The sequence below is a fragment of the Carcharodon carcharias genome, chromosome 15, assembly GCF_017639515.1.
Source record: "Carcharodon carcharias isolate sCarCar2 chromosome 15, sCarCar2.pri, whole genome shotgun sequence".
In the NCBI taxonomy this organism is placed as follows: Eukaryota; Metazoa; Chordata; class Chondrichthyes; order Lamniformes; family Lamnidae; genus Carcharodon; species Carcharodon carcharias.
The window spans coordinates 26,789,283-26,808,207 of record NC_054481.1 but is presented as its reverse complement, the minus strand read 5'-3'; the positions used below and the strand labels follow the sequence as shown (position 1 = coordinate 26,808,207).

The following is an 18,925-nucleotide window of genomic DNA, read 5'->3' as shown; positions in this document are numbered from 1 at the left end:
CCCACAGCAATGTGGTTGACTTTTAAATGCCCTCTGAACAAGGGCAATTAGGGATAGGCAATAAATGCTAGCCAGCGACGCCCATATCCCATGAACGAATTATTTTAAAAAATGAGAGGTAATGCACACAACCTGATGCAAGATCCCCTAGGTCCTGAGAATTTTCACCTGGTTAAAAAAATCTTTAACTTCGGCCCACATTGAACTTGACAGCTGTGCACGAACATGCACCAGACTATTTGGATTTGCAAGTTTGCTGATTGAAAATTGCATTCTTGCCCTCCCCGGCTGATTAACAAGCTCCTCAAGGAACTTTACGGGCTGTTAATTGGAGACGAGCGTGTTCCCATTTCCACTGCCCTCCATTTGAAAATTGCTTCACATTCCGGAGGTGATGGGATCCAGTGCCACCCTCCTGGAGTGTGATTTTCAAATCGTGCTCGCACCCACTCCTAACCGCACCGGTGATTGAAAATCCAGCTATATGATCCTTAGTTCTGGACCCTCCAGCCAGGGGAAACAGCCTCTCAGCATCCAGCCTATCAAGTTCTCTAAGAATTTCATGTATTTCAATGAGATCATCTCTTATTCTTCTAAACTTCAGAGAATATAGACCTATTCTATTTAATCTCTCCTCACAGAACAACTCTCTATTCCCAGGAACACCATTTAAGGCAAGAACAACCCTCCTTAGGTCAGGTCCTCTGTCACTAGTTAGGATGTGCTCTCCTTAATGTAATTATCAGCCAAACAAAACGATGGCCTTGCTATTTGTGTCTGCTCCAACTATCCGAATAAGCTTCAACGCTTTTCTCAGTTGGCCAAAGAAAGTAATCAGATTAGTTCAGTGGAACTTTATATGAATAGTTTTTAAGTGTAGTGAACTTATTAGTTCAACACTTGAACAATCAGAAGGCTGCATTTGTCCTCTGGATATTGCTGTCAGAAGGCTAGATGAACAAATATCCGGTTTTGAAAGTTTAGTTCCCAATTGCTACAAAGTTGAAATAAACACTAATGTTACCTAATAAAACTCAAACATCACCGTAGCTGAATCAATGTAATATTAATCATATTCAATTAAACAAAAAACTATTTTAATTAACAAGAAAATTGAAACATTTAGTTCAGCAGCTACAATTTATTTTCTCATATAATCAGTCAAATTAGGAAGACTATAGTTATCAATGAGTGAGTACAGTCATTGACAGCTCAAGATTGAATCTCATCAAATAAATTCATATGTAAACAAAGGACCTTTTGAAGCCTCCTTCTGTAATATTGGTTTGCCCTGATACTGCTGATGCCAGCTGCATTTAGGGTGGCCAGGCCTACAGAAGGCCTAACAGGCCACAATCAACAAGGCAACTTTACTTATCTGCATGTTGAGCTGGAAGGAGCACTTGGTAAAAGCATTTCTCTCCACTTCTGCCACACCCAGATCACTACCATTACCATTCCTTGATCCCCATCCCTACCTTCCATGAGCTTTAAAACTTTGTTACCTTTTCTATAATGTTGTAAGGGTTGTTACTATAATGTTTTCCCACAGGGCGTGTTTTCTGAAGGCCTTATGCATGGTAGAGGCACTTACACATGGAGGAACGGAATAAAGTATGAAGTAAGGAAATGCCAAGGCACATCAGTGTTTTTAACCTTTTCAAACTGATTTGGAATACATGCCTACTGAAATAGGGGTATAATGCAATTGGCAAATTAGTGAATACGTTTGTGTAGATGAGATATATAATGCAACACTGTAATTGCAGCAGAATCTTGTTGTTTAATGTAATCTTGCACTGCTCTTAGTTTAGGGTTGGGTTTTGGTGCTGCCTGGACATAATCAGATCTTTTCGATTAACACAAGGGTCAGTTCTTCGACTTCTGTTAAAGAATAGAGGGCATTTATTTTTTTCATGATATTTCAACCAATTAATTGTATTTGCCTCTAGGCCCGCCCATGTAAAATGGTGGCGCACAGCCCATCGCATGTGGTGATCAGCTGTAAGCCCACTTCTGCTCAGCTACCCCGACAGGGAGAATATTCTCCCCTGTAAGTCCATGATTCTCTTAATACTGAATAATTAAGACTTCATACCTTAATCATAGTTGAAATGTTATTCTACAGGGAGATTTTTCAATGAATACCCTGACAGGCCATGGCACTTATACATGGACTGATGGCAGTACCTATGTTGGCGAGGTGCTAAATGGAATACGCCATGGACAGGGGATATTCACAAGCGCACATCAATCTGTTTCTTACACTGGAGAGTGGCACGAAGCCAAGAGACATGGGAAGGTCAGAGCAAATTTCTCTTTGATCATTATTTTTCTTTGTGTCATGATTTCACTGATATTACCAAGTTTAACAGCCTTACTGTAATCAAGAACTTTTAAGTTAGAAAAATCATTATGATTAGAGGACTGGATGCTATTGTGGGTTAAGCCACCTCTTTCACTGCTGCAGAATCGGTTTGAATTTAGCCCATTCTGATGGGGATGAAAGTTTTCATAACTGGCCGACTGTAAGAATCTGAGATGAAATGAGCTTGGCTAGTTTCAGCCATGTTCCTAGGGGCAGTTGTGTGCATAACTTTGAACTGCCATTCATTCAAAATTAGTTGCCACTAATTTGGAATCCAACCCATAGAGAGCAAGGGAAGACTTTTTATCTATTATGTCCATTTTTATGTAAGAGAATCAGAAGTTTGAATATGTCGGATCATGAGAAAGAGCCTTTATATATTTTGTGTGTGAGAGAGGCAGAGACAGACTGAAGACAGAAATCTAGCCAAGCTACATCGTAAAGTTTTGATCAATTATTTGTCTTTTCAAAGTTTGAAATGAAGGCCTTATTTAATTATATCAGAGAACTTCTGGGTGCTCTTCAGTTAAGAGTATATTTAAGCAGAAGGGAACACAATGACAGGTTTTGTTGCATTTGTGATTTACGTTTGTCCTTTGCATATTGCTGCAATCTTGCTTTCTAGGGCACCATATACTACAACCAAGAAGCGAGCTCATGGTATCAAGGTGACTGGGTGAACAATGTCAGGGAAGGCTGGGGTATAAGGCGGCAAGTATATTTCCAAGGATATTTATTTGCATGCAGGCTACTGTCAATTTGGTTAATCTTTGTATTATACAGTACTTTGAAATAGACATAGCAAGTAACACAACAAAGTAATAATTTATTATTTGACTTGTAAGAATTGTTGATAATCTGAATTTAGTGACTGAATTAAAAGGAATAGGCAATATTTAATGCCAAGGAATCTAAATCCATGCATTTTTAAAAATGACATTGGCAGGCTTATACTGTCTTTAATATTAGTATGTAAAATTAAATTAATTAAAATCATATTTTTCTTGTGAACTTCTGTTTTCATTCTGATAGTGATAGGGAGAAAGACTTTCATTACAAGTGCAAATGAATGTGAATGCCTAAGGACATTTTAGTATGTTAAAGATGCTGAAGAACTACAAGTTATTGTTATCATTGAAACAAAAACAATAATAGCTGGAAAAACTCAGCACGTCTAACAGCATCTGTGGAGAGGAAAGCAGTTAATGTTTTGAGTCCATATGACTCTTCATCAGAACTAAAGAAAAATAGAAATGAGGTGAAATATAAGCTGTTTGAAGGGGGTGGGACAGGTAGAGCTGGATAGAGGGCCTGTGATATGCGGAGACAAAGAAGAGATTGCCGAAGAAGTCATAGACAAAAGGACAAAGGGATGTTGATGGTGGTGATATTATCTAAAGGATGTGCAAATGGTGACATTAAGGGTAGAAAGCAGGACGAGCAAGTGACAGATGGCCCTAGTGGGGGTGGGGTAGGGGGAAGGGATTGAAATAGGCTAAAAGGTGGAGATAAAACAATGGATGGAAATAAATTTCAAAATAATAATAGAAATAGGTGGGAAAATAAAAATATATTTAAAAAATATATAAATGATTAGAAAAAAGGGGGATCGGAAAGTGGGGTGGGGGATGGAGGAGAGAGTTCATGATCTGAAGTTGTTGAACTCAATGTTAAGTCCAGGCTGTAAATTGCCTAATTGGAAGATTATCAAATATCATCAGCTCAAGTAGCTTCCAGTAGGTTTACTGCAGTGAACCTGACCTTCTTTCTTCCCTGCATTCAACAACCCCGCCCCCCCCCGCCCCAACACCCCACCACCCGGCCCCCACCAATGCCCTTCAAACCTCAGGTTTTCTACTTTTCTACTTCTTCACACACATGCACATATTGATACTTGGTCCAAGTGTCTATTATTGTTGTGTGAACATGGAGTGAGGGATATTTGACTCTGGAGAGTGTCACAGCTAACCATAATGCTATCCTATCTTGACATTGTGTGCACATTTTTCAACAGTTCATTGAATGGTAATAAGGGCTTGTTGATTTCCATACCCCTGCCCACCCACCCCTCTTAGTACAGGGCCAGGGTGGATACTGTAATGTCCCCACCACAGCCCAATCTGATTCAGCAGAGACCAAGAAACCAGTGGGGGTGGCGGGGGGGAGATTGTTGCTGGGCAAGGCTCTTATATTCAGGTGACCAGTAGCAGAACATTTCTTTCCCTATAGGTTTGGGATATAACTGAACATTTCATAAAGGGCAGCATCCAAATATATACAAACATACGGACAAGGAGCAGGAGTAGGCCATTCAGCCCCTCTAGCCTGCTCCACCATTTAATAAGATCATGGCAGATCTGATAGTAACCTGAAATCTGCATTCCATCTAGCCCCGATAACCTATTGCCCCCTTGCTTACCAAGAATCTATCCACCTCTGCCTTAAAAATATTCAAAGACTCTGCTTCTACCACCTTTTCAGGAAGAGAGTTCCAAAGACTCACAACCCTCTGACTGAAAAGATTTTGCCTCATCTCTGTTTTAAATGGGCGACCCCTTATTTATAAATAGTGATTCTTTCTTGCAATGTGCTCTGTAATTTGACATGTTCTCTAGGTACAAGAATGGGAATATGTATGAAGGAGAATGGAAAAACTTTCAACGCCATGGGGAAGGCACCATGAGTTGGACTTCTACAAATGAAGAATACACAGGCCAGTGGGAAAACGGCATACAGGTAGGATTCCAGTCCTGTTAAACTTTCTTTTGGTGGGAAGTGGTTAACTTTGTCAACATAACAAATTATTCTACAATTTCCATAATCGTGGGTGAGATTTTAATTCACTCAAAACTCACTTGCACAGAGTAAAATTTAGGCCGATGATTTCACAAATTCCAACTTTGTATAAAAATTGAGTGAACTTCTGGAATTGCAGCACGCAATTCAGGAAGAAATGAGAAACTGATGACACGGTGTGTATCCTGATTATAACCCAGGTGGGCTAGGGGTGGGTGAGTCAGGATTGGGAAGGAGGAGCTCATATGTGTAGCATTTTACTTTCCAGGCCATCATTTAAATTTGTCTGTACTGTCTCCTATCCTGACACCACCGAACAGGAGTGGGAGTTGTGCCAAGAGCTGAACACTGCCAGGGTCCCTAGGGAACAGATTCTGGTGGAATCTTTATGACTCTTGTATTGCTAGGGGAAGAGATGAGAGGATATGGGGCTTCAAGACTGTCTGATCCAATAGTTGATCAAAATCCACTCTATCTATTTAAAATATACTGTATCTGCAGTCACGAAGCTGTCATTTTTCATAATATTGTTGTAGGTTTATGGTTGTGAGTGTGGATGGTTCTGTCGGTGTGATTGATTTAATTGAATTAGTCTCAGGTAGACTACAAGGTTGAAATTATCAGAAGAGTCAGGTGTAAAAATGGTATTTGAAATGCTAATGAGTGAGCTAGAGTCTAAGATAAGGCTTGAATGAAATTTGCATTTTAAGCTAAGTGGGGAGTTGTTTGATTTTCAAAGGAATGGTAGGATGTTTACAACCAACAAGATAAATAGGGCAAAGTTATTACATTTATTTTTCCAAGAAGTGCTGACGAGAATGATGACATTAACATTTTTTATTTTATGGGAAAAGTAAATTTCCAAAGACATATAAAACAATGGAATTTTACACATTAAAAAGAGAGAAGCAAATATAAAGAAGGATGGAAGGCCATGTGAGGTTGACTGTGGAATATCTTGAAAGGTATACCATGTAGAGCGGCCTTGGGGAAAAGCCTCCAGCCACTTTTGCAGAAGTCTGCTATGTCTAGTAACTAAAGTTGTGTTAAGAAGCCTTTGGAATTCCACTTGTCAAATGGGTGTGTGTGGTAACCTTGCTGGATTGCCTATTTAAATTTAAAATCTATTTTGGACTGTTGCCTTAAAGGGGATGTATAGTCAGGAGTCAGGTTAATTAGGAATTTTGGGATTTGTTATAGTATTAAGTAACTGTAATCTTATGTATATGTTTGAATTCTTTTCTTTTGTTAATAACTGTTATACTTTAATTTTCTAAATCACTAATGATATTAGTGGACACACTACTTCTGAATTCAGTGCACAAATCTTCTTGTAATAAAAACAAATTGCAAAACCGTTCTGATAGTATGGTCAAGATTCCCTTGTGGATTTAGTCTACTTGGCACATATCACCTGCCACATCATAACACTGCTGCAAATATTATGTGGGAGCTATTTTATTTAAGAATATGGATAGCACTTGAAGAGAACCACACTGTATAAAAGTACTCCCGAGGCAGATACAGCACAGACAGATACAGAGTAAATCTTTTGTTCTATCAAACACTGAATCACAGAGCAGAAGAGGCCTGACCGACTTATCTAATACCATTTACCAGCACTTGGCCATAGCCTTGAATGTTATGACGTGCCAAGTGCTCATCCAGGTACTTTTTAAAGGATGTGAGGCAACCCGCCTCCACCACCCTCCCAGGCAGTGCATTCCACCACCCTCTGGGTAAAAAGGTTTTTCCTCACATCCCTCCCTAAACCTCCTGCCCCTCACCTTGAACTTATGCCCCCTTGTGACTGACCCTTCAACTAAGGGGAACAGCTGCTCCCTATCCACCCTGTCCATGCCCCTCATAATCTTGTACACCTCGATCAGGTCGCCCCTCAGTCTTCTCTGCTCCAACGAAAATAACCCAAGTCTATTCATCTCTCTTCATAACTTAAATGTTTCATCCCAGGCAACATCCTGGTGAATCTCCTCTGCACCCCCTCCAGTAGGACAGGTACAGCACAGGTTAGATACAGAGTAAAGCTCCCTCTACACTATCCCATCAAATACTCCTAAGTTTAGGCACAGCACATATTAGGTACATATTAAAGCTCTTTCTAACCTGTCCCTCCCCATTCTTCCAGCGTAGGTACAGCAAATAGGAACTACTGTGTGCAACTGTATTCAAAGGTGTAAACTATGAACACTATGATAGTATAGTTTATATATACTATATATTTAGAATATGATATGTAATGTAGAAGTTGTATGGTCATTCAGAAATTCAATGCTAAGTATATAGTACAGCATGGAAGAGGGATGGGTTTTTCCATATATGTTGATTCTCAATATATTCTATTACATTATATACAGGGACAGTGCTGGTTGTTGATTTATATCTCTGCTAATAAAAGCCTAGTATCTATATGGTACAGAAGGTGCATGTGCTGAGAAACCAAATTCTTCCCACCAACTACCTCAGCAAATTAAATTACAGGGTCAGAATAAAAAATATTTTTTTGCCTCTTTTTGTGTAAATGTCTATATATCTGCTTTCATTAGTGTGATGGTGTGCATGTGTGGTGCATGCAGTTATTGGGCATGCATTGTCAGAACTAACAGGCATACATTGTTAGCAGCTGGGCACTAATAAATCGCCAGTAGGAAACATTTACCATGCTATCAGTAATTAACAGATGTGCATATCAGTGATTAACCATAATACATTGAAAACCAAATGTTATATTCTCTTAAGTGAGCTAATTTGAAGCTTTTCCAGCAGACTTCTTTTTTTGTTTCAGCATGGATTTGGCATCCACACTTGGTTTCTGAAGCGGGTGCCAGGTAGTCAGTATCCACAGAGGAACCAATATGTAGGGGAGCTTGTGATGGGAGCCCGGCAAGGGCAAGGCAAGTTCTTCTATGCTAATGGAGCAGTGTACTCTGGAGAATGGGTGGCAAACAAGAAGCATGGTTTGGTAAGTTTATTCCAATAACACCTGGCTCTTTTTTAAATTTGTAATCACTTTCACAGCACAATCATTAGCCTTTGGAAAGTAGCAGCAAAATCCTCTGATAAAAGGCTCCAGACCTGAAACCTTTAACTTTGTTTCTCTCTCTACAGATACAGCCTGATCTGCTGCATATTTCTGGCATTTTCTGGTTTTTATTTCAGATTTTGAGCAATATTTATATACTGAGTTAAAAATTATTTAGCCTTTTTAATTATCTTCCTAAATCCTATAAATAAAGACATCTGTTCCTTTTTTGGTGGTATAATTTTAGAGAGAGGATTTTGGGTGGAAAACCTATTTGCTTCTTTAAAAAAAAACATTTTAGTTGGCCCTTGAAAAGATTAAGGGACTGAAATTCTTCTTCAATGAATAATGGAATAACGCCTCTTTTGTTCTGAAAGTAAAGACTGGGAACAAAATTGTGGGAAACTGCGAAATATTTGATTGCTGAGAATGGGTTTTCATTGTCAGTTTGATAATTATGGACCAAAGCAAGCTTTCTCTGTTCTTCATTCAAAGAGGAATTTCACTGTGAATTCCTTGAAATATCAGCCCTGATGATTTCCTCAAATCCCTGGAGTGGGACATGAACCCACAATTTTCTGACTTACTGGGGTAATTTTCTGATTTACTACCTCTGAGTCAAGCAGGTACTTAATTAAATTAGTTCCGGTTCAATGGAGAGTGCAGGAGAGCATGCCAGGAGCAGCACCAGGCATACCTAAAAATGAGGTGTCAACCTGGTGAAGCTACAACACAGGACTACTTGCATTAAACAGAGGAAGCAACATGTGATAGGCAGAGCAATCCTACAACCAACAGATCAGATCAAAGCTCTGCAGTCCTGCCACATTCAGTTAAATGTGGAGAAGGAGGCTCCACAAATATTCCCATCCTCAATGATGGCAGAGCCCAGCACATCAGTGCAAAAGCCAAGGCTGAAACATTTGCAACCATCTTCAGCCGGAAGTGCCAATTAGATGATCCATTTCGGCCTCCTCCTGAGATCCCCAGCATCACAGATGCCAATCTTCAGCCAATTCGACTCACTCCAAATGATATCAAGAAACAGCTGAGGGAACTGGATTAGTGCCTGACCATCCCAGCAATAGAACTGAAGACTTGTGCTCCAGAACTAGCCGATCCCCTAGCCAAGCATTTGCATTACAGCTACAACATTGGCATTGGGGGAAATGGTGGCGTAATGGTATTGTCACCACACTAGCAATCCAGAGACCAAGGGTAATGCTCTGGGGACCTGGTTTTGAATCCCACCATGACAGATGGTGGAATTTGAATTGAATAAAAATCCGGAATTGAAAGTCTAATGATGGCCATGAAGCTATTGTTGATTGTTGGAAAAAAACATCTGGTTCACTAATCTCCTTTATGGAAGGAAATCTGCCATCCTTACCTGTTCTGACCTACATATGACCCACAGCAATGTTGGGAGAGCCGTCTCACAGACTAGTTAAGTAACAGCCTGACGTAGTCAGACTCATGGAATCATACCTTACAGGCATTGCCCCAGACACCACCATCACCATCCCTGGGTATGTCCTGTTCCAATGGCAGGATGGACCCAATAGAGGTGGCAGTACAGTGGTATCCAGTTATGAAGGAGTTGTCCTTGGAGTCCTCAACATCGACTCCAGACCCCATGAAGTCTCATGGCATCAGGTGAAACATGGGCAAAGAAACCTCCTGCTGATTACCATGTACCATGCCCCCTCAGCTGATGAATCAGTACTGCTCCATTGTTCAACATCATTTGGAGGAAGCACTGAGGATGGCAAGGGCGCAGAATGCACTCTGGGTGGGGAACTTCAATGTTCATCACCAAGAGTGGCTTGGTAGTACCAGTATACAGCGAGCTGGCTGAGTCCTAAAGGACATAGCTGCTAGACTGGGTCTGCAGCAGGTGGTGAGGGAACCAACAAGAGGGAAAAACACATCTGACCTAATCCTCACCAACCTGCCTGCTGCTGCTGCATTTGTCCACAACATTATCGGTAGGAGTAACCACTGCACAGTCCTTATGGAGACGAAGTCCCGCCTTCTCATTGAGGATACCCTCCATCGTGTTGTGCAGCACTACTACAGTGCTAAACGGGATAGGGGATTTTGCATTTCCCCCAAATAAGTCTACTGCATTCGTTGCTCCCAATGTGGTCTCCTCTACATTGGAGAGACCAAACGTAAACTGGGCGACTGCTTTGCAGAACACCTGCGGTCTGTCCGCAAGAATGACCCAAACCTCCCTGTCGCTTGCCATTTTAACACTCCACCCTGCTCTCTTGCCCACATGTCTGTCCTTGGCTTGCTGCATTGTTCAGTGAAGCCCAACGCAAACTGGAGGAACAACACCTCATCTTCTGACTAGGCACTTTACAGCCTTCTGGACTGAATATTGAATTCAACAAATTTAGGTCGTGAGCTCCCTCCCCCATCCCCACCCCCTTTCTGTTTCCCCCTTCCTTTTTTTTCCAAGAAATTATATAAATTTTTCTTTTCCCACCTATTTCCATTATTTTTAAATATCTTAAAATCTTTTATGCTCTCCCCACCCCCACTAGAGCTATACCTTGAGTGCCCTACCATCCATTCTTAATTAGCACATTCGTTTAGATAATATCACCAACTTTAACACCTATGTGTTCTTTTGTTCTATTGTTGTTGACATCTTTTGATGATCTGCTCCTATCACTGCTTGTTTGTCCCTACAACCACACTTCTCTCTCTCTCTCTCTCTCTCTCCACCCCCCCCACACACCTTAAACTAGCTTATATTTCAACTCTTTCTCGGACTCGAACTCAAATTCTGTCGAAGGGTCATGAGGACTCGAAACGTCAACTCTTTTCTTCTCCGCTGATGCTGCCAGACCTGCTGAGTTTTTCCAGGTAATTCTGTTTTGGTTTTAGATTTTGAACAGATCTAGCAACTCAGGACTGGGCATCCATGAGCACTGTTGGCCAGCAGCAGCAGAGTACTCGACCACAATCTGTAACCTCCTGGCCCTGTATATCCCCCGCATCAAGACACCCTAGAAAAACTTGAATCAGTGGGAATCAGGGGGAAAACTTTCCGCTGGTTGGAATCATACCTGGCACAAAGGAATATGGTTGGGGGTGTTGGAGGTCAATCATCTCAGTTCCAGGACATCACTGCAGGAGTTCCTCAGGGTAGTGTCCTAGGCTCAACCATCTTCAGCTGCTTCATCAGTGACCTCTCTTCTATCATAAGGTCAGAAGTTGGGACGTTTGCTGATGATTGCAAAATATGCAGCACCATCCACGACTCCTCAGATACTGAAGCATTCCATGTCCAAATGCAGCAATACCTGGACAATATCCAGACCTGGGCTGACAGGTGGCAAATAACATTTGCACCAAACAGGTGCCAGGCAATGACCATCTCTAAGAAGAGAGAATCTAACCATTGCCCTTTGACATTCAATGGTATTATCCAAGGCTGAATCCCCACTATCAATATCCTGGGGGTTACCATTGACAGAAACTGCACTGGACAAGGTGTATAAATACTGTGGCTACAAGAGCAGGTCAGAGGCTAAGAATCCTGCAATGAGTAACTCACCACCTGACTCCCCAAAGCCTGTCCACCAAAGGCATAAGTCAGGAGTGTGATGAAATACTCTCCACTTGCCCGGATGAATGCAGCTCGAACAACACTCGAGAAGCTTGACACCATTCAGGACAAAGCAACCCACTTGATTGGCACTCCATCCACAAACATTCACTGCCTCCACCACTGATGCACAGTGACAGCAGTGAGTACCATCTACAAGATACACAGCTGCAACTCACCAAGCCTCCCTGGACAACACCTTCCAAATCCATGACCGCTACCATCTAGGAGGACAAGGGCAGCAGACACATGGGAACTCCACCATCTGGAAGTTTCCCTCCAAGCCTGACTTGAAAATATATTGCTGTTCCTTCACCGTTGCTGGGTCAAAACCCTAGGACTCCATCCCTAACAGCACTGCGATGTACCTACACCACATGGACTGCATAGTTCAAGAAGACAGCTCACCACCACCTTCTCAGGGGCAATTAAGGATGGGCAATAAATGCTGGCCTAGCCAGCAATGCCCACACCCCATAAATAAATTTTTAAAAATCGAGTCAACAATGTAGAAAATTGCCCAGGTACGTCCTGTGCACAAAAAGCAGGTGTCACGGACAAAATTTATGTGTTCCTTTTTACTGCTCTTGATCAATATTTTTGAATATAAGGGGTGTGTGTCTTCTTACCTTCAGAACAATTGTCCCAATAAAATAATTCCAGCAGCAAGCTTTTCATTAGTTTTAAAATAAAGAGGTTATTTATTATTACACACTTACCTCGGATGTTTATAATACAACACCTCACTCATTCATCTCACATACACCATCACACACATCAAGATTAGAGACAGATTAGATTACAATTTATAGTTATTTCAGTCTCTTTCATGGCAAGCCTGTAGTTTCTTAGATGAGTTGATGCTTTAGTTGAAGTGCAGGGTCTTGTAAAGGAGAGGATTCTCAGCAAGTTGCAAGCTTCTTATAGTCAAATTTCCTGGAGGCTAGATCTCAGGTGAACTCAAAGTTGGAGAAGTCCTTCTCCCACTTTCAAGGTATTGTTGTTTATTACTTTGGTTGTCTGGATAACTTGTAGCGGGTTCAAAGGCTTTTGGTGAAACTCTGTGTGTAAGCAGCTTCTTGCTGAACTTTCAAAGTAGATAACAAAATGGCTTCCTCATCATGTGACTTCCACAAGTTCAAAGCCTTTTCCAAATAATGGGGTGGTTAAGTCGATTATACATCCTGTGTTGTGGAATTCAGACTTGGAGAGTTTCAGACAGTCAGTGTCTTTACATTTGAAAGACCCATTCAATTGATGATAACCTTTTGAATTAGTTTCAGGAAAGGGCATTGAGTCAACACCAGTCTGGAAGGTTCCTTTTATTCCCTCTTGAGAGAGGGGAATGGTTCCAATCCATGAGAAGTCAGGTGATCCTTGGGCTGCCATCTTTTTGCAATCTTTTGTGGTCAATTTTAAAATACAAAAATTAAATTGATGTTCAGGTTATACTGGGACATGACACAGGATAAATCCAATCCAACTAATTGCTGCTCCATCAGCCTCCTCTGTAGAGTGAGGGAAGGTGTAATTGACAGTGCTGTCAAGCAGCATTTACACAGTCCGCTTTATTGGCGCCCCTTCCACAAACATTCACTCCCTCCACCACCGATGAATAGTGGCAGCAGTGTGTACTATCAGTAATATGCGCTTCAGAAACTCACCAAGGCTCCTTAGGCAGCACCTTCCAGACCCACGACCACTTCCATCTAGAAGGACAAGGGTAGCAGATACATGGGAACATCATCACCTGCAAGCTACCCTCCAAGCCACACACCTCCCTGACTTGGAAATATATTGCCATTCCTTCACTGTCATTGGGTCAAAATCCTGGAACCCCCTCCTTAACAGCACTGTGGGTGTACCTACACCACATGGACTGCAGCGGTTCAGGAAGGCAACTCACCACCACCATCTCAAGGGCGATTGGGAATGGTTAATAAATGTTGGCTTAGCCAGTGATGCCCACATCCCGTAAATAAATTTTTAAAAATGCCTGCTCATGCATGCTCAATTTGGGTTCTGCCAGGGCCACTTGATTCCTGACCTCATTGCAGCTTAGTTCCAAACATGGACAAAAGGCTTGAATTCCAGAGGTGAGGTGAGAACAATCATCTCAGTACCAGGACATCACTGCAGGAGTTCCTCGGGGTAGTGTCCTGGGCCCAGTCATCTTCAGCTGCTTCATCAGTGACCTTTCCTCCATCATAAGGTCAGAAGTGATTACACAAGCTTCAGTATCATTTGCAACTTCTTGGACTGAAGCAGACTATATGCAGTAAGACCTGGGCAACATTCAGACTTCAGCTGATAAGCGACGGGTGACATTTGCATCACACAAGAGCCAAGCAATGACCATCTCTAACAAGGAACAATCTAACCAATCTCCCCTTGAAATTCAACGGCATTACCATTGCTGAATCCCCTACTGTAAATATCCTGGGGGTTTACATTGAGTAGAAATTGAACTAGACCAGCCATATAAATACTGTGGCTATAAGATCAGGTCAGAAATAGGAATTCTGAGGTGAGTAACTCACTTCCTGACTCCCCAAAGCCTGCCCATCATTTGTTATGCACAAGCCAGGAGTGTGATGGAATACTCTCCATTGCCTGGATGAGTGCTGCTCCAAAAACACTCAAGAAGCTCAACACCATCCAGGACAAAGCAGTCCGCTTAATTGACACCCCACTGACCAACCTAAAGATTTCCCCCCTCCACCACCGATGCACAGTGGCAGTATTGTAAACTATATATATATATATGTATATATATAGATATAAGGTGTACTGCTAGCGACCAAGGCTCCTTTGATGGCACCTTCCAAATCTGCGACCTCCACCACATAGAAGGGCAGGGCAGCAGATGCATGTGAACACCACCTTCAAGCCACGCACCATCCAGACTTGGGATTATCTTTGTTCCTTCACTGTTGCTGGATCAAATCTTGGAACTACCTTCCTAATAACACTGTGGGTGTACCTACACCACATGGACTGCAGCCAATGAACAAGGTGGCTCACCACCACCTTCCCAGGGGCAGTTGGGGGTGGGCAACAAATGCTGGTACCAGTGATACCCATATCCCATGAAAGAAAAAAAATCTCAATTTAAATAAAGTATTCCATATCTAGATAACGATTCTGCTCTCTTGAAAATTATACAACTCATCTATTATAAAATTTACACATAAATTGCTGCCTTTCTTGCATCTGCTGAAAATTTGAAATAAGGCAGTAAATCTGGTAAAAGGCATAATTGGTTTCTCCTGATTGCTGCCCAGTTAGGCAATTGATGTACCATTTACCAATATTGTATTTTCAGACTGCTCAAGTCCAAATAGGTAAATCAGGTCTTCTACCTTTCATGATATTAGGGGAAATTCACGTTTACGAATGGTCGTACTTTTGAAGGAGAGTTTTTTGAAGATCGTATGGTAGAGTTCCCTAATTTTTCAATTGACGGAATGAACACACCGGACCTCAGTTCTATACGCACCCAATCGCCACGTAAAACTGGTAAGAGGTTATGCAGAGATGTCAATATGCAACTTGTGGAAAGGCTTAGTCTTCAAACCACTATATAAGCATCATCTGTACCTTCTTCTCCCCCCACCATACTGTTGGTGAGTACTTTAAAAATGAAACTCCAGGCATTCAAGGGGGTGAAAGGTTATCGGGAGTAGGCAGGAATGTGGGATTGAGGTTACATTCAGATCAGCCATGATCTTATTGAATGGCAGAGCAGGCTGAGGGGCCGAGTGGCCTAATCTTGCTCCTAATTCTTATGTTCATATTTCATTTTGTTGCAAACTTGCATCATAGTAATGGCATATCTATGGCATGTGCCATTATTATTAAATTACATGAGCGACTTATGCCCTTATGTGCACTGTGTCTACCAGTTTACCAGCTTGGTGCTGGGAAACCAGTGAAGGAAGTTGCTGGCTCGGGAGTGCACGTTCTGGGGGTGAGGGTGGGGAATTCTGCAGCATCAGAGTTGCCGAATCCTGCAGCAGCTGTGGAGGTGGGGGTGTGCCAGGGAGCAAAGTGGCTTGGGGCAGTAGCAGCAGGGAAAGTGTCAGATTTGAACCAGCAGCTGCAGAAGAAAAACAAACCAGAGAAAATATACTTGCAGGTTGAAAAATGTTTTGAGGACCTGTCACTAAGCAGAAATCATCCAATGAGAGCTAAATATAATGGTCCTGATTTTAACCCATTCAAAAGCTATCTACTTGCACAGAAATTGGGCCAAGTGTGTGGATGGTGTCAAATCTTCAACTAGCTTCAGGAGGGCTGAAATGTAAATGTAATTATAAAAGTACCTTACACCTTCAGGTGAAGCCCCATGTGTGAAACACAGGTATTAGTGGAAATAGTATAATATTGTAAGCATGGGAAGACCCTGCAATACATAAAACATTTTAACATATGTACAGAAATACAGAGCACTAATAAATGATTTTAAATCAGGAAAAGGAATAAAAGTTGAATATTTTTTTTATGATAGATAACATCAAAACAAGTGGTTCAAAGGGTGTCATTAAATCAGTTCTGGAACGTAATGTGGAACTTGATATTGCTTCACTTTTGGAGATGATCCCAGAGGAAGACAGACAAAATGAGCTTATGCAGGTAAATGGAAACTCAAGCAGGTTATAGAATGCAGAACCCAAGCCATTACTAGCCTGAAATTAACTTTCATTAATTTAATATAAATATTGGCATCAATATTACTGGATATGAGGAACATGCCCAATTGCAGATACATGTTTCCCTGATACTCCAAGGCCTGGTTCCTTTGTTTTGGCTAACAACCTTTTCTCCATACCAGCAGAGTTCTCTCAGTCCCCATTACTGTCTCCTAAACCTGTGATTTCTCCAGTTCTGGCATTTTCTGAAAGACTGTACATTTCGCTATTATGCCCTCAGCCTGGCTAACATGGATAGCATCCTTTATGGTAATTAAACCTCATTTGGCAGCACCATTGTTTCATGGGCCTCAGGCTGCCAGTCACCCACTCCATAGCCTTGAGCCACTGGCTCAATCCCTATAACCATTTTGTTGTTTTCTTGCCGACCTCAAATGCTTGCAGCCTGTCTGCCCTCTTTTTTCTCATCTTTCATAGCCTCAGCACCAGCCTTTCCAATTCTTTTGGATTCATCACCTCTCCTTTTGGACCTGGTTGCAGACCCACGTCTGCTGTGCAGGCACAACGCTCTGTATCTCACTCCAGCCTTGGGACTGTGTCTGCTCTACATATTCTCTACTGGCACTATGCATTTACAATATTAGTTTTATTTACCATCAGGCAATTATATAACTGCGTGTCATACTGGAATCATGGCAACCTATTAGGTAATTAGAAATAATCTTATATTTATTGGGTGTTTACATACAGAGCTTACTGAGATAATTTAAATTCTGTAGATAGATGTATAAATTTTTAATTTGGATGTTTCATAATCAGTCACAGCATTAGAGTTATTTATCTGTTTGGTATCTATGTAAGTAAACAGATTTTTCCTATCTTGCCCTACATTCCTGATTGATGTGTGCTAATCATGTGACAATTAATGAATTATCACTCATTCAGTCACCAAGGAGTGATTTCTGCATTTCTAACCCAGCTCCCACTGTGCAGCCAGCTATCATTCCTCTGTCCTTCTGATCCCAGGGCTCAGCCCACATTTGCTCCTAGCCCCAATGCTACCCTCTCACCTCACCTTTGGTCAAGGATCTCCACTCAAGTTTATTTTATAAAGTTACTTTATTAGAATTCAATGTTATATGACTTTAGATTTTGATTTTATTTGTGCAGTTAGAGTACACTACTCTCCGATATCTGGCAGAGCTGAAGAAAATATACGGTTTCTACAGTAGCCTGGGACATCAGCAAACACTGGACAATACTTTCTTAATGAGCAAACTCCAGTTCTGGCGTTTTCTGAAAGACTGTAAATTTCACCATAATGCCCTGAGTCTGGCTAACATGGATAGGATCCTTCATGGTAATTAAATATCCTTTGGAACACAAACCCACATCCTGTACCTGAGTCTTTCTGCATGATAATACTGATGTAGTCAGAAAATAGCCTCTCCAGCTAGCCAATTACTCCTTATGAAAGATTGAACTGCTCGATAGACATACTCAAAATTATGAGGGGGTTTTGATAGGGTAAATGAGGAGAAACTGTTTCCATTGTTAGGAGGCTGAATAACCAGAGGATACTGATTTAAAATAATGGCCAAAAGAGACACGGGAGATGAGTAGAATAATTTTTACATGCACGTTGTTATGACCTGGAACAGACTGCCTTAAAGGATGGTGGAAACAGATTCAGTAGTAACTTGTGAAAGAAAATTGGATATTTACTTGAAAATGAAATTTTATAGGGCTCTGGGCAAAGAGTGTGGGGAGAAGGACTAATTGGATAGCCCTTTTAAAATGCCAAATGACCTCCTATTGTGTTGTATGATTCTGAGACAGTTACCTAAGTTTAAAGTAATAGTCAAGGTAACTAATTATGCTGAGGGGTTGCTACTAGATAGCTTTGCATGAAAACACTGAAGAATGGATAAGAAACAGGCTGATGGGCAGGAGGCAGCAAGTTTCTGGTATAAGAATTATGACATGATGGAAAGATTAAGTCAGTTGAGTGCGATTCAGAGGATGTCATGCTAAAACTGTACAAGCCATGGATAAACTGCACCTTTGCATATTGGTCACAGTGACACATTCAGGTGCAGATAGTGCAGACAAGAGATGTAAGGTGGATGCCAGCATTGAAGATGTGAATTATTTGATAACACTGCAGAAACTCGAACCTTTCTTCGATTAAGTGAGATTTCTAAGGACATCTTTTGATGTAAACGAGATAGTTTACAGGATAGAAAATGAAAGATACTTCAAATTAATTTATGGCAGTAGGACAGAGGAGCTCAGTTCAAAATAATGGCCTGAATTTGACTCTTGGTATACGTGCGAAACCGGTGGGCCCAGAAGTGGATGTAGAATCCGCTCCTGGGTGAGATCGTGTTACAATGCGATTTCACACTAGTGGCCAATTAAGGCCCACCCAGTGTGAAACGCGTCTT

General features: G+C 41.4%; 1 protein-coding gene across 1 annotated transcript in view; it reads left to right on the top strand.

Moving 5' to 3' along the window:
• Nucleotides 1-18,925, top strand: part of rsph10b (radial spoke head 10 homolog B) — a 50,445-nt gene that overhangs the window by 5,023 nt on the left and 26,497 nt on the right. Inside the window, exons 3-10 of the mRNA XM_041206904.1 lie at nucleotides 1,553-1,621; nucleotides 2,129-2,302; nucleotides 2,994-3,079; nucleotides 4,984-5,104; nucleotides 7,968-8,144; nucleotides 15,204-15,345; nucleotides 16,337-16,461; nucleotides 17,649-17,838. Coding sequence (XP_041062838.1) covers nucleotides 1,553-1,621; nucleotides 2,129-2,302; nucleotides 2,994-3,079; nucleotides 4,984-5,104; nucleotides 7,968-8,144; nucleotides 15,204-15,345; nucleotides 16,337-16,461; nucleotides 17,649-17,838 — 1,084 coding nt within the window. The remainder of the gene's footprint in view (nucleotides 1-1,552; nucleotides 1,622-2,128; nucleotides 2,303-2,993; nucleotides 3,080-4,983; nucleotides 5,105-7,967; nucleotides 8,145-15,203; nucleotides 15,346-16,336; nucleotides 16,462-17,648; nucleotides 17,839-18,925) is intronic.